General features: G+C 52.0%; 1 protein-coding gene across 1 annotated transcript in view; it reads right to left on the bottom strand.

The window, feature by feature from the left end:
• Positions 1-4,145: 4,145 nt before the first annotated feature.
• The window catches only part of LOC135571030 (protein diaphanous homolog 3-like), a 51,940-nt gene continuing 41,932 nt past the window's right edge, over positions 4,146-14,153 (bottom strand). The window contains exons 11-14 of the mRNA XM_065016844.1: positions 6,859-6,977; positions 6,632-6,696; positions 4,270-4,431; positions 4,146-4,163 (exon numbers count right to left, since the gene is read on the bottom strand). Coding sequence (XP_064872916.1) covers positions 4,146-4,163; positions 4,270-4,431; positions 6,632-6,696; positions 6,859-6,977 — 364 coding nt within the window. The remainder of the gene's footprint in view (positions 4,164-4,269; positions 4,432-6,631; positions 6,697-6,858; positions 6,978-14,153) is intronic.

Raw genomic sequence — 14,153 nt, 5'->3', positions numbered from 1 at the left:
GAGGGAGAAGAGAGGGAGGAGGAGAGGGAGGAGAGAGAGGGAGGAGAGAGAGGGAGGAGAGGGAGAGAGAGAGGGAGGAGAGGGAGAAGAGAGGAGGAGGAGAGGGAGAAGAGAGAGGGAGGAGAGGGGAGAGAGAGGGAGGAGAGAGAGGGAGGAGAGGGAGAAGAGGGAGGAGAGAGAGGGATAAGAGGGAGGAGAGAGAGGGAGAAGAGGGAGGAGAGGGAGGGAGGAGAGGAGGAGAGAGAGGGAGAGGGAGAGGGAGGAGAGAGAGGGAGAAGAGGGAGGAGAGAGAGGGAGAAGAGGGAGGAGAGAGAGGGAGAAGAGGGAGGAGAGAGAGGGAGAAGAGGGAGGAGAGGGAGGAGAGGGAGAAGAGGGAGGGAGGGAGAGAGGGAGAAGAGGGAGGAGAGGGAGAAGAGGGAGAGAGAGAGGAGGAGAGAGGGAGGAGAGGGAGGGAGGGAGGAGAGAGGGAGGAGAGGGAGGAGAGGGAGAAGAGGAGGAGAGAGAGGGAGAAGAGGGAGGAGAGAGGGAAGAGGGAGGAGAGAGAGGGAGAAGAGGGAGGAGAGAGAGGGAGAAGAGGGAGGAGAGGGAGAGAGAGGGAGAAGAGAGAGGGAGAAGAGGGAGGAGAGAGGGAGGAGAGGGAGGAGAGGGGAGAGAGAGGGAGGAGAGAGGGAGGAGAGGGAGGAGAGGGAGAAGAGGGAGGAGAGAGAGGGAGAAGAGGGAGGAGAGAGGGAGAAGAGGGAGGAGAGAGAGGGAGAAGAGGGAGGAGAGAGAGGGAGAAGAGAGGAGAGGAGAGGAGGAGAGAGGGAGAAGAGGGAGGGAGAAGAGGGAGAGAGGGAGAAGAGGGAGAAGAGGGAGGAGAGGGAGGAGAGAGAGGGAGAGAGGGAGAAGAGGGAGGAGAGAGAGAGGGAGGAGAGAGGGAGAGAGGGAGGGAGAGAGGAGAGGGAGGAGAGGGAGAAGAGGGAAGAGAGAGGGGGGGAGAGAGAGAGGAGGGAGGGAGAGAGGGAGAGAGAGGGAGGGAGAGGGAGAAGAGGGAGGAGAGGGAGAAGAGGGAGGAGAGGGAGAAGGGAGGGAGGGAGAAGAGGGAGGGAGAGAGGGAGAGGGAGGGAGGAGAGAGGAGGGAGGAAGAGGGGGAGGGAGAGAGGGAGAAGAGGGAGGAGAGGGAGAAGAGGGAGAAGAGGGAGGAGAGGGAGAAGAGGGAGGAGAGAGAGGGAGAAGAGGGAGGGAGAATAAATTGCTTTAAGAACAATTTCCTTTCACAGGATAGAGATCAGTGATTTAAAACACCAAATGAAGTAAAAACAGACGAGACCGTGTGGCGACCGGACAATTACTGCTCACCTCAAATGGCCGAAAGAGAACAGCTTCTATCAAACCACACTATGGCTATTGGATTAGGCTATTTTATAAACACATAACAGTCTACTCTATTTACACGTTTTGACGGCCACGGCTAAATTAAAATGTTGAATTTCCCAACTGGTAATTGAAGACCATAAGCTGTAATCAGCGACAGGAGTCAGAACGTCACCACTTGACAAGGAGCTGGAGGCAGTAAAGGCATTTAAACAGGTGTAGTAGACCTGAATACAACAGGTGTAGTAGACTTGAATACAACAGGTGTAGTAGACCTGGATACAACAGGTGTAGTAGACTTGAATACAACAGGTGTAGTAGACCTGAATACAACAGGTGTAGTAGACCTGAATACAACAGGTGTAGTAGACCTGGATACAACAGGTGTAGTAGACCTGAATACAACAGGTGTAGTAGACCTGAATACAACAGGTGTAGTAGACCTGAATACAACAGGTGTAGTAGACCTGGATACAACAGGTGTAGTAGACCTGGATACAACAGGTGTAGTAGACCTGAATACAACAGGTGTAGTAGACCTGGATACAACAGGTGTAGTAGACCTGAATACAACAGGTGTAGTAGACCTGAATACAACAGGTGTAGTAGACCTGGATACAACAGGTGTAGTAGACCTGGATACAACAGGTGTAGTAGACCTGAATACAACAGGTGTAGTAGACCTGAATACAACAGGTGTAGTAGACCTGGATACAACAGGTGTAGTAGACCTGAATACAACAGGTGTAGTAGACCTGAATACAACAGGTGTAGTAGACCTGAATACAACAGGTGTAGTAGACCTGAATACAACAGGTGTAGTAGACCTGAATACAACAGGTGTAGTAGACCTGAATACAACAGGTGTAGTAGACCTGAATACAACAGGTGTAGTAGACCTGAATACAACAGGTGTAGAAGACCTGGATACAACAGGTGTAGTAGACCTGAATACAACAGGTGTAGTAGACCTGAATACAACAAGTGTAGTAGAGCTGACAGTGAAATGTTGAATACAACAGGTGTAGTAGACCTGAATACAACAAGTGTAGTAGAGCTGACAGTGAAATGTTGAATACAACAGGTGTAGTAGACCTTACAGTGAAATGCTGAATACAACAGGTGTATTCAGGTGTAGAGGCTATATACGGTAGAGAGGCTATATACAGACACCGGTTGGTCAGGCTGATTGAGGTAGTATGTACATGTAGATTTATGGGTTTACCTTGCTTCAAAGTCGCCTATAGCCAAACCAGACAATGTAACCAGTAGCCTATAGCCAAAACCCCACCATATCGTGGAGCAATCATTGTATGCTAGTTGATGACAATCCTAGTCATATTAGCAACCCGTGCTAGTTGATAATAATCCTAGTCATATTAGCATCCCATGCTAGTTGATGATAATCCTAGTAATCCTAGTCATATTAGCATCCCGTGCTAGTTGATGACAATCCTAGTCATATTAGCATCCCACGCTAGTTGATGATAATCCTAGTCATATTAGCATCCCACGCTAGTTGATGATAATCCTAGTCATATTAGCATCCCGTGCTAGTTGATGATAATCCTAGTCATATTAGCATCCCATGCTAGTTGATGATAATCCTAGTCATATTAGCATCCCGTGCTAGTTGATGATAACCCTAGTAGTCCTAGTCATATTAGCATCCCGTGCTAGTTGATGATAATCCTAGTCATATTAGCATCCCGTGCTAGTTGATGATAACCCTAGTAGTCCTAGTCATATTAGCATCCCGTGCTAGTTGATGATAATCCTAGTCATATTAGCATCCCACGCTAGTTGATGATAATCCTAGTAGTCCTAGTCATATTAGCATCCCATGCTAGTTGATGATAATCCTAGTCATATTAGCATCCCGTGCTAGTTGATGATAATCCTAGTCATATTAGCATCCCATGCTAGTTGATGATAATCCTAGTAATCCTAGTCATATTAGCATCCCACGCTAGTTGATGATAATCCTAGTCATATTAGCATCCCATGCTAGTTGATGATAATCCTAGTCATATTAGCATCCCACGCTAGTTGATGACAATCCTAGTCATATTAGCATCCCATGCTAGTTGATGATAATCCTAGTAGTCCTAGTCATATTAGCATCCCACGCTAGTTGATGACAATCCTAGTCATATTAGCATCCCACGCTAGTTGATGACAATCCTAGTCATATTAGCATCCCATGCTAGTTGATGATAATCCTAGTAGTCCTAGTCATATTAGCATCCCATGCTAGTTGATGACAATCCTAGTAGTCCTAGTCATATTAGCATCCCATGCTAGTTGATGATAATCCTAGTAGTCCTAGTCATATTAGCATCCCATGCTAGTTGATGATAATACTAGTAGTCCTAGTCATATTAGCATCCCATGCTAGTTGATGATAATCCTAGTCATATTAGCATCCCGTGCTAGTTGATGATAATCCTAGTCATATTAGCATCCCACGCTAGTTGATGATAATCCTAGTCATATTAGCATCCCATGCTAGTTGATGATAATCCTAGTCATATTAGCATCCCACGCTAGTTGATGATAATCCTAGTCATATTAGCATCCCACGCTAGTTGATGATAATCCTAGTCATATTAGCATCCCATGCTAGTTGATGATAATCCTAGTCATATTAGCATCCCACGCTAGTTGATGATAATCCTAGTCATATTAGCATCCCACGCTAGCTGTTGCATCTATGGATCTTCCCTCTCAATTTCAAATGGATATTTTCATCATTGATCGACAGAGTGATTTTGCAGTGATTTTGCCGTTCGCTACTCGAGTTTTGTTAACTGAGGAAAAGTTAACGCGATTATTTCTGAAATTTTGTGAAATGAGGATTGGTATTCGGTAAAGAAGGAAGGCACACTGTTTAATTAGGGGCCACATTTTCCTCACAGAAACCCCGGTGTGTGTCTGTCTGTCTGTGTGTCTGTGGGTGTGGTGTGGAGTTACCTGGGACTTGAAGGCAAGTAGCTCTGCCTGCAATTCATTGATCTTCTCTTCACTCTTAAGCAGCTGAGCCTGAGCCTCCTGTCGACCCAGGTACTCCTCGTCAAACTGGAGACAGAGACAGAGAGAGAGAGAGAGAGAGAGAGAGAGAGAGAGAGAGAGAGAGAGAGAGAGAGAGAGAGACAAGAGACAAAGAGAGACAGAGAGGGACAGAGAGAGAGACAGAGAGAGACAGAGAGAGACAGAGAGAGACAGAGATACATATATATATATATATAGAGAGAGACGTATATATAGAGAGAGAGAGAGAGAGAGAGAGAGGAGGGAGACAGAGACACAGAGAGGAGCGAGAGAGAAAGACAGAAAGGAGTGAGAGAGAGAGACAGAGAGGAGCGAGAGAGAGAGACAGAGAGGAGCGAGAGAGAGAGACAGAGAGAGACACATATAGAGAGAGAGAGAGAGAGGAGGGAGACAGAGAGAGAGAGAGACATACAGAGAGACAGAGAGAGACAGAGAGGAGTGAGAGAGAAAGACAGAGAGGAGCGAGAGAGAGAGAGAGACAGAGAGAGCGAGAGAGAGAGAGAGAGGAGAGAGAGAGAGAGAGAGAGACAGAGAGAGAGAGAGAGAGAGAGAGAGACAGAGAGGAGCGAGAGAGAAAGACAGAGAGGAGCGAGAGAGAGAGACAGAGAGGAGCGAGAGAGAGAGAGAGAGACAGAGAGGAGCGAGAGAGAAAGACAGAGAGGAGCGAGAGAGAAAGACAGAGGAGCGAGAGAGAGCGAGAGACAGAGAGCGAGAGACAGAGAGCGAGAGACAGAGAGCGAGAGAGCGAGAGAGAGAGCGAGACAGAGAGGAGGGAGAGAGCGAGACAGAGAGAGAGAGGAGGGAGAGAGAGAGAAAGAGATCGAAGGAGAAGTAGAGAACAGAGAGAGAGAGTGATAGAGAAGTGGGAGACAGAGAGGGGGAGAGAGAGGCAAAGCACACAAAACTCAGTCCCTTCGTTGGGGAAAAGACGGTGTGTTTAGTTGAACGTGGGTTCTAGCTCTAGTCTCGCTGTTCTTTAAGTCGTTGAATGTTCTCCTCGCTTCCCAATGTATATGTTTAGGAGGCAAGGAAAAAGGACGCAAGGAAAAAGGACGCAAGGAATGACTTGAGATTCACCCGGTCTCTCTACCTATCTCTGTTGTGTTGATGTGTTGCACCTCACACACACACACACAGACACACACACAGACACACACACAGACACACACACAGACACACACACAGACACACACACAGACACACACACAGACACACACACAGACACACACACACGGATCACATTCCCACCAGGCAGTCTGTATCCCCTGCTGTTCAGACAGAGGTTCATTAAATCAGACCAGACTAGACTCTCCTCAATACTCCAGTCACATCACATTTGTCACAAGCTCTTCCTACAACAGGTGTAGACTAACAGGCTGACCACCACGCCGCCAGCATCGCGTGTGAACAGCGCTGCAAAATAAATTTAGAAATCTATATTATTCAATTATTGCAGCCGAGCGTCTGCGTTGCCAAGGGCTAAAAGTCAGTTCTATTGGTGACACAGATCACGCTGCAAGTCCCGCCTCTCCCATCTCCTCATTGGTTAAACCGGCGTGGGAGACTGAAAGACGAACGAGGTCGGTGGCGGTAATGCACCTCATTTATGAAAGTTGCTAATCGCAATATAGAGTCAAGAGAAGAAAAGGCCTGGAAGGAAAGACGATTCGGTCGACTGGTTTATGTGTGGATTAATTGTCTGTGGACCTCGTGCATTTCAGGTAAAACAACAAACTCGATGTTTATATCCCAGGACAAATTAGCTAGCAACAGCAAGCTAACTCGCTAAATTGCCATAAATGTTCAATTATTTTCGACCTGTCCCCAAATTCATATAATTGGTTCAGTTTGTTTTGATATTTTATCCTGGGTTACAGCCCAGTTACTGGCCCAATGCTGGGACAGATATAGTGTGTGTGTGTGTGTTAATGTGCATCTAGAATCCTCTCTCAGCAACATGAACTTTGACCCTGGAGGAGGTGGGAACTAACGGTGCAGTGTGTGTTAATGTGCATCTAGAATCCTCTCTCAGCAACATGAACTTTGACCCTGGAGGAGGTGGGAACTAACGGTGCAGTGTGTGTTAATGTGCATCTAGAATCCTCTCTCAGCAACATGAACTTTGACCCTGGTGGAGGTGGGAACTAACGGTGCAGTGTGTGTTAATGTGCATCTAGAATCATCTCTCAGCAACATGAACTTTGACGGTGCAGTGTGTGTATGTTACCTTCAGAGCCAAGTCAGTAGCTCTCAGCTCACACTCTTCTAGCTGAGCCTTGTCCACACACACGTCTGAAACACACACACACACAGTCAGAGAGACCAAAGGACACACAGAGATGTATGTATTGTAGTTTTTACAGTGTTGTGTTGTGGTGTGGTGTGTGTGTGGGGTGTGGTGTGGTGTGGTGTGTGTGTGTGTGTATGTGTGTTGTGGTGTGTGTGTATACTTGCCCAGGAGGACACTGAAGTCCACGTCCAGGCGTTTTCGGTAGCTGAAGTCTGGGTCGGTCCCACTGCGATGGAGAACGATCTGAGATAAACACTCTTCTATGATCTTAAAATACTGGGGCCTGAGAGGAGGGTGGGGAGAGAGAAAGAGAGAGAGAGAGAGAGGAGAGAGAGCGAGAGACAAAGAGAGAGGAGGGCAGGGGGAGAGAGAGGAGAGAGACAGATATAGAGAGAGAGAGAGAGAGGGAGAGAGAGAGAGAGAGAGAGAGAGAGAGAGAGGGAGAGAGAGAGACAGAGAGAGAGAGACAGAGAGAGGGAGATAGAGAGAGAGAGAGGGAGAGAGAGAGAGAGAGAGAGAGAGAGAGAGAGAGAGAGAGAGAGAGGAGAGAGAGACAGAGAGAGGAGATAGAGAGAAAGAGGGGAGAGAGGAGAGAGGAGAGAAGAGAGAAGAGAGGAGAGAGAGAGAGAGGAGCGAGAGAGAGAGTGAGAGACAGAGAGGAGAGAGAGAGAGGAGAGAGAGAAGAGAGAAGAGAGAAGAGAGGAGAGAGAGAGAGAGAGAGAGAGAGAGAGGAGCGAGAGAGAGAGTGAGAGACAGAGAGGAGAGAGAGAAGAGAGAAGAGAGGAGAGAGAGAAGAGAGAGAGAGAGGAGCGAGAGAGAGAGTGAGAGACAGAGAGGAGGGCAGGGGGAGAGAGGAGAGAGGGGGAGGTAGAAGAGGTTGAGAGATGTTAAAGTCTACAGGTAATGATTCTCTCCATGTACCCAGGTGATCTTGTAAATGAACAAGCTGTTAGCTTCCTCCACTCCAAGCTGCTCCTGCTCCCAGTCACAGGGCTGATGGGGTTTAACAGGCTGATTAGATACCGGCCTGAGGGACAGGAGAGAGGAGGGGAGAGGGAGGGATAGGAGGGACACAGGTGTATTTCACAGTCTCTTCACTCAAAGAGAGAGAAAAAAGAGAGAAAGAGAGAGAGACAGAAAGACAGAGAGAGAGATAGACAGAAAGACAGAGAGAGACAGAAAGACAGAGAGAGAGAAAGAGAGAGAGAAAGAGACAAAGACAGAGAGAGAGAAAGAGAGAGAGAAAGCGAGAGATAGACAGAAAGACAGAGAGAGATAGACAGAAAGACAGAGAGAGAGAATGAGAGAGAGAGACAAAGACAGTCCATGCATCCAATCACAGCATTGTCCAGGAGTGTAAAGGTTGAAGAGACCTTTATTCTAGATAAGAACTTAACAAGGCGCGGCCACGTCTTGTTGAGGTACAACACAATTTACGGAGCTCAGACCAAAATCAATAAGCAACACCAGCCACTTCATCTGAGGACGAGAAGCTATCCAACACCTTGACACACCTTCAATACAGACACTCACCTCTCCAGATAGGAGGGGAGTAGAGAGGGGAGGGAGGGGGTAGAGAGGGGAGTAGAGAGGGGAGGGAGGGGGTAGAGAGGGGAGTAGAGAGGGGAGGGAGGGGGTAGAGGGGAGGGAGGGGGAGGGAGGGAGTAGAGAGGGGAGGGGGGGTAGAGGGGAGTAGAGAGGGGAGGGGGGGGTAGAGAGGGGAGTAGAGAGGGGAGGGAGGGGGTAGAGAGGGGAGGGAGGGGGAGGGAGGGAGTAGAGAGGGGAGGGAGGGGTAGAGAGGGGAGGGAGGGGGGAGGGAGGGGAGTAGAGAGGGAGGGAGGGTAGAGAGGGGAGGGAGGGGGTAGAGAGGGAGGGAGGGGGGAGGGGGTAGAGAGGGGAAGGGGGGTAGAGAGGGGGAGGGAGGGGTAGAGAGGGGAGGGAGGGGGTAGAGAGGGGAGGGAGGGGGGGAGGGGGGTAGAGAGGGGAAGGGGGGTAGAGAGGGGAGGGAGGGGTAGAGAGGGGAGTAGAGAGGGGAGGGAGGGGGTAGAGAGGGGAGGGAGGGGGAGGGAGGGAGTAGAGAGGGGAGGGAGGGGGTAGAGAGGGGAGTAGAGAGGGGAGGGAGGGGAGTAGAGAGGGAGGGAGGGGTAGAGAGGGAGGGAGGGGGGAGGGAGGGAGGGGGAGGGGGGTAGAGAGGGGAAGGGGGGTAGAGAGGGGAGGGAGGGGTAGAGAGGGGAGTAGAGAGGGGAGGGAGGGGGTAGAGAGGGGAGGGAGGGGTAGAGAGGGGAGTAGAGAGGGGAGGGAGGGGTAGAGAGGGGAGGGAGGGAGGGAGTGGGGAGAGAGGGGAGGGGGGTAGAGAGGGAGGGAGGGGTAGAGAGGGGAGGGAGGGGGTAGAGAGGGGAGGGACAGAGAGGGGAGGGAGTGGGGTAGAGAGGGGAGGGAGGGGGTAGAGAGGGGAGGGAGGGGAGTAGAGAGGGGAGGGAGGGGGTAGAGAGGGGAGGGAGGGGGTAGAGAGGGGAGGGAGTGGGGTAGAGAGGGAGGGAGGGGGTAGAGAGGGGAGGGAGGGGTAGAGAGGGGAGGGAGGGGAGTAGAGAGGGAGGGAGGGGGTAGAGAGGGGAGGGAGGGAGTAGAGAGGGGAGGGAGGGGTAGAGAGGGGAGGGAGGGGAGGGAGTGGGGTAGAGAGGGAGGGAGGGGGAGAGAGGGGAGGGAGGGGTAGAGAGGGAGGGAGGGGAGTAGAGAGGGGAGGGAGGGGGTAGAGAGGGGAGGGAGGGGGTAGAGAGGGAGGGAGGGGAGTAGAGAGGGGAGGGAGGGGGTAGAGAGGGGAGGGAGGAGGGTAGAGAGGGGAGGGAGGGGGTAGAGAGGGGAGGGAGTGGGGTAGAGAGGGGAGGGAGGGGGGTAGAGAGGGGAGGGAGGGAGTAGAGAGGGGAGGGAGGGGGTAGAGAGGGAGGGAGGGGGTAGAGAGGGGGAGGGGAGTGGGGAGAGAGGGGAGGGGGGAGGGGGTAGAGAGGGGAGGGAGGGGGTAGAGGGGGGGAGGGAGGGGAGTAGAGGGGGAGGGAGGGGGGGTAGAGAGGGGAGGGAGGGGGTAGAGAGGGAGGGAGGGGTAGAGAGGGGAGGGAGGGGGTAGAGAGGGGAGGGAGGGGGTAGAGAGGGGAGGGAGGGGTAGAGAGGGGAGGGAGTGGGGTAGAGAGGAGGGAGGGGTAGAGAGGGGAGGGAGGGGGTAGAGAGGGGAGGGAGTGGGGTAGAGAGGGGAGGGAGGGGGTAGAGAGGGGAGGGAGGGGAGTAGAGAGGGGAGGGAGGGGTAGAGAGGGGAGGGAGGGGGTAGAGAGGGGAGGGAGGGAGGGGGAGGGGGAGGGGGTAGAGAGGGGAGGGAGAGAGGGGAGGGAGGGGGAGAGGGGAGGGAGGAGGGAGGGGGAGGAGGGGAGGGAGGGGGTAGAGAGGGGAGGGAGGGGGTAGAGAGGGGAGGGAGGGGGGAGGAGGGGGTAGAGGGGAGGGAGGGGGTAGAGAGGGGAGGGAGGGGGTAGAGAGGGGAGGGAGGAGGGGAGGGAGGGGGGGTAGAGAGGGGAGGGAGGGGGTAGAGAGGGGAGGGAGGGGGAGGGAGGGGGTAGAGAGGGGAGGGAGGGGTAGAGGAGGGGGGGAGGGTAGAGAGGGAGGGAGGGGGAGGGAGGGGGTAGAGAGGGGAGGGAGGGGGTAGAGAGGGGGAGGGAGGGGTAGGAGGGAGGGAGGTAGAGAGGGGAGGGAGGGGTAGAGAGGGGAGGGGGGGGGGGAGGAGGGGGTAGAGAGGGGAGGGAGTGGGGTAGAGAGGGGAAGGGGGTAGAGAGGGGTAGAGAGGGGTAGGGGGATAGAGAGGGGAGGGAGGGGGTAGAGAGGGGAGGGAGGGGGAGGGAGGGGGTAGAGGGAGGGGGTAGAGGGAGGGGGGTAGAGAGGGGAGGGAGGGGGTGAGAGAGGGGAGGGAGGGAGGGGGGTAGAGAGGGGAGGAGGGAGGGGGTAGAGGGAGGGGGTAGGGAGGGGAGGGAGGGGGTAGAGGGGAGGGAGGGGGTAGAGAGGGAGGGAGGGTAGAGAGAGGAAGGAGGAGGGGGTAGAGAGGGAGGGAGGGGGTAGAGAGGGGAAGGGGGGTAGAGAGGGGAGGGAGAGGGTGGAGAGGGGAAGGGGGGTAGAGAGGGGAGGGAGGGGGTAGAGAGGGAAGGGGGGTAGAGAGGGGAGGGAGAGGTAGAGAGGGGGGAAGGGGGGGGTAGAGAGGGGTAGAGAGGGAGGGAGGGAGGTAGACAAAACCTCATTGTATAAGAGGCTGAAAATGTCAAATAAAGACAGAAGCAAACTTTAACAAGGAGAATGTTATTTAAAATCTCCTCCTCCCATCTCTTCCTCCTCCTCCCATCTCTTCCTCCTCCTTCCATCTCTTCCTCCTCCTTCCATCTCTTCCTCCTCCTCCCATCTCTTCCTCCTTCCATCTCTTCCTCCTCCTTCCATCTCTTCCTCCTCCTTCCATCTCTTCCTCCTCCTTCCATCTCTTCCTCCTTCCATCTCTTCCTCCTCCTTCCATCTCTTCCTCCTCCTTCCATCTCTTCCTCCTCCTTCCATCTCTTCCTCCTCCTTCCATCTCTTCCTCCTCCTTCCATCTCTTCCTCCTTCCATCTCTTCCTCCTCCTTCCATCTCTTCCTCCTCCTTCCATATCTTCCTCCTCCTCCCATATCTTCCTCCTCCTCCTCCCATCTGCCCCCTCTCCTCCCACCTCCTCCTCCCACCTCTTCCTCCCCCCATCTATTCCTCCTCCCATCCCCATCTCCTCCTCCTCCCCCATCTCCCCTCCCCCCCTCCTGTCTGTTAATACAGCACACTGCTCTCCTCCTCTCCACGCCTCTATAAAAACCTCTCAATGACATCGGACCAACAAAGAGAATGATCACTGTTTCATCTTCTGTCCTCCTCATCTGAAGAAGCAGTTCGTGCTGTTAGCTGCAGACTTTGACTCTCTCTCTCTCTGTCTGTCTGAGTCTCTGTCTGTCTGAGTCTCTGTCTGTCTGAGTCTCTGTCTGTCTGAGTCTCTGTCTGTCTGTCTGAGTCTCTGTCTGTCTGTCTGAGTCTCTGTCTGTCTGTCTGAGTCTCTGTCTGTCTGTCTGAGTCTGTCTGTCTGTCTGTCTGTCTGTCTGTCTGTCTGTCTGTCTGTCTGTCTGTCTGTCTGTCTGTCTGTCTGTCTGTCTGTCTGTCTGTCTGTCTGTCTGTCTGTCTGTCTGTCTGTCTGTCTGTCTGTCTGTCTGTCTGTCTGTCTGTCTGTCTGTCTGTCTGTCTGTCTGTCTGTCTGTCTGTCTGTCTGTCTGTCTGTCTGTCTGTCTGTCTGTCTGTCTGTCTGTCTGTCTGTCTGTCTGTCTGTCTGTCTGTCTGTCTGTCTGTCTGTCTGTCTGTCTGTCTGTCTGTCTGTCTGTCTGTCTGTCTGTCTGTCTGTCTGTCTGTCTGTCTGTCTGTCTGTCTGTCTGTCTGTCTGTCTGTCTGTCTGTCTGTCTGTCTGTCTGTCTGTCTGTCTGTCTGTCTGTCTCTCTCTCTCTCTCTCTCTCTCTCTCTCTCTCTCTCTCTCTCTCTCTCTCTCTCTCTCTCTCTCTCTCTCTCTCTCTCTCTCTCTCTCTCTCTCTCTCTCTCTCTCTCTCTCTCTCTCTCTCTCTCTCTCTCTCTCTCTCTCTCTCTCTCTCTCTCTCTCTCTCTCTCTCTCTCCTTTTTAATGGTGCTTTTTAAAGAGCTGTTTATGAGAGTCTATCTCACAGCTGGATACTGGTTAAACCTGATCAAAACATGACTTTCTAATCTGAAGAATATGGAATGTATTATATTGCAATTTAATTAAAAAAAATATCTCTGTGACTTCCTACATTCATCTCCTCCTCCGACTGCACAGCACAGAGACGTGTGATGGTCCCATATAACCTCATCACCCACTGAAGGATCTCTGTGACTTCCTACATTCATCTCCTCCTCCGACTGCACAGCACAGAGACGTGTGATGGTCCCATATAACCTCATCACCTACTGAAGGATCTCTGTGACTTCCTACATTCATCTCCTCCTCCGACTGCACAGCACAGAGACGTGTGATGGTCCCATATAACCTCATCACCTACTGAAGGATCTCTGTGACTTCCTACATTCATCTCCTCCTCCGACTGCACAGCACAGAGACGTGTGATGGTCCCATATAACCTCATCACCTACTGAAGGATCTCTGTGACTTCCTACATTCATCTCCTCCTCCGACTGCACAGCACAGAGACGTGTGATGGTCCCATATAACCTCATCACCTACTGAAGGATCTCTGTGACTTAACCTCATCATTCATCTTCCTCCTCCGACTGCACAGCACAGAGATCTCTGTGTGATGGTCCCATATAACCTCATCACCTACTGAAGGATCTCTGTGACTTCCTACATTCATCTCCTCCTCCGACTGCACAGCACAGAGACGTGTGATGGTCCCATATAACCTCATCACCTACTGAAGGATCTCTGTGACTTCCTACATTCATCTCCTCCTCCGACTGCACAGCACAGAGACGTGTGATGGTCCCATATAACCTCATCACCTACTGAAGGATCTCTGTGACTTCCTACATTCATCTCCTCCTCCGACTGCACAGCACAGAGACGTGTGATGGTCCCATATAACCTCATCACCTACTGAAGGATCTCTGTGACTTCCTACATTCATCTCCTCCTCCGACTGCACAGCACAGAGACGTGTGATGGTCCCATATAACCTCATCACCTACTGAAGGATCTCTGTGACTTCCTACATTCATCTCCTCCTCCGACTGCACAGCACAGAGACGTGTGATGGTCCCATATAACCTCATCACCTACTGAAGGATCTCTGTGACTTCCTACATTCATCTCCTCCTCCGACTGCACAGCACAGAGACGTGTGATGGTCCCATATAACCTCATCACCTACTGAAGGATCTCTGTGACTTCCCATTCATCTCCTCCTCCGACTGCACAGCACAGAGACGTGTGATGGTCCCATATAACCTCATCACCTACTGAAGGATCTCTGTGACTTCCTACATTCATCTCCTCCTCCGACTGCACAGCACAGAGACGTGTGATGGTCCCATATAACCTCATCACCTACTGAAGGATCTCTGTGACTTCCTACATTCATCTCCTCCTCCGACTGCACAGCACAGAGACGTGTGATGGTCCCATATAACCTCATCACCTACTGAAGGATCTCTGTGACTTCCTACATTCATCTCCTCCTCCGACTGCACAGCACAGAGACGTGTGATGGTCCCATATAACCTCATCACCTACTGAAGGATCTCTGTGACTTCCTACATTCATCTCCTCCTCCGACTGCACAGCACAGAGACGTGTGATGGTCCCATATAACCTCATCACCTACTGAAGGATCTCTGTGACTTCCTACATTCATCTCCTCCTCCGACTGCACAGCACAGAGACGTGTGATGGTCCAT

The sequence above is a fragment of the Oncorhynchus nerka genome, unplaced genomic scaffold (assembly GCF_034236695.1).
Source record: "Oncorhynchus nerka isolate Pitt River unplaced genomic scaffold, Oner_Uvic_2.0 unplaced_scaffold_844, whole genome shotgun sequence".
NCBI classification, from domain to species: domain Eukaryota; kingdom Metazoa; phylum Chordata; class Actinopteri; order Salmoniformes; family Salmonidae; genus Oncorhynchus; species Oncorhynchus nerka.
Note: the sequence above shows the minus strand (reverse complement) of the source record. Positions and strands in the feature narration are given on the sequence as shown.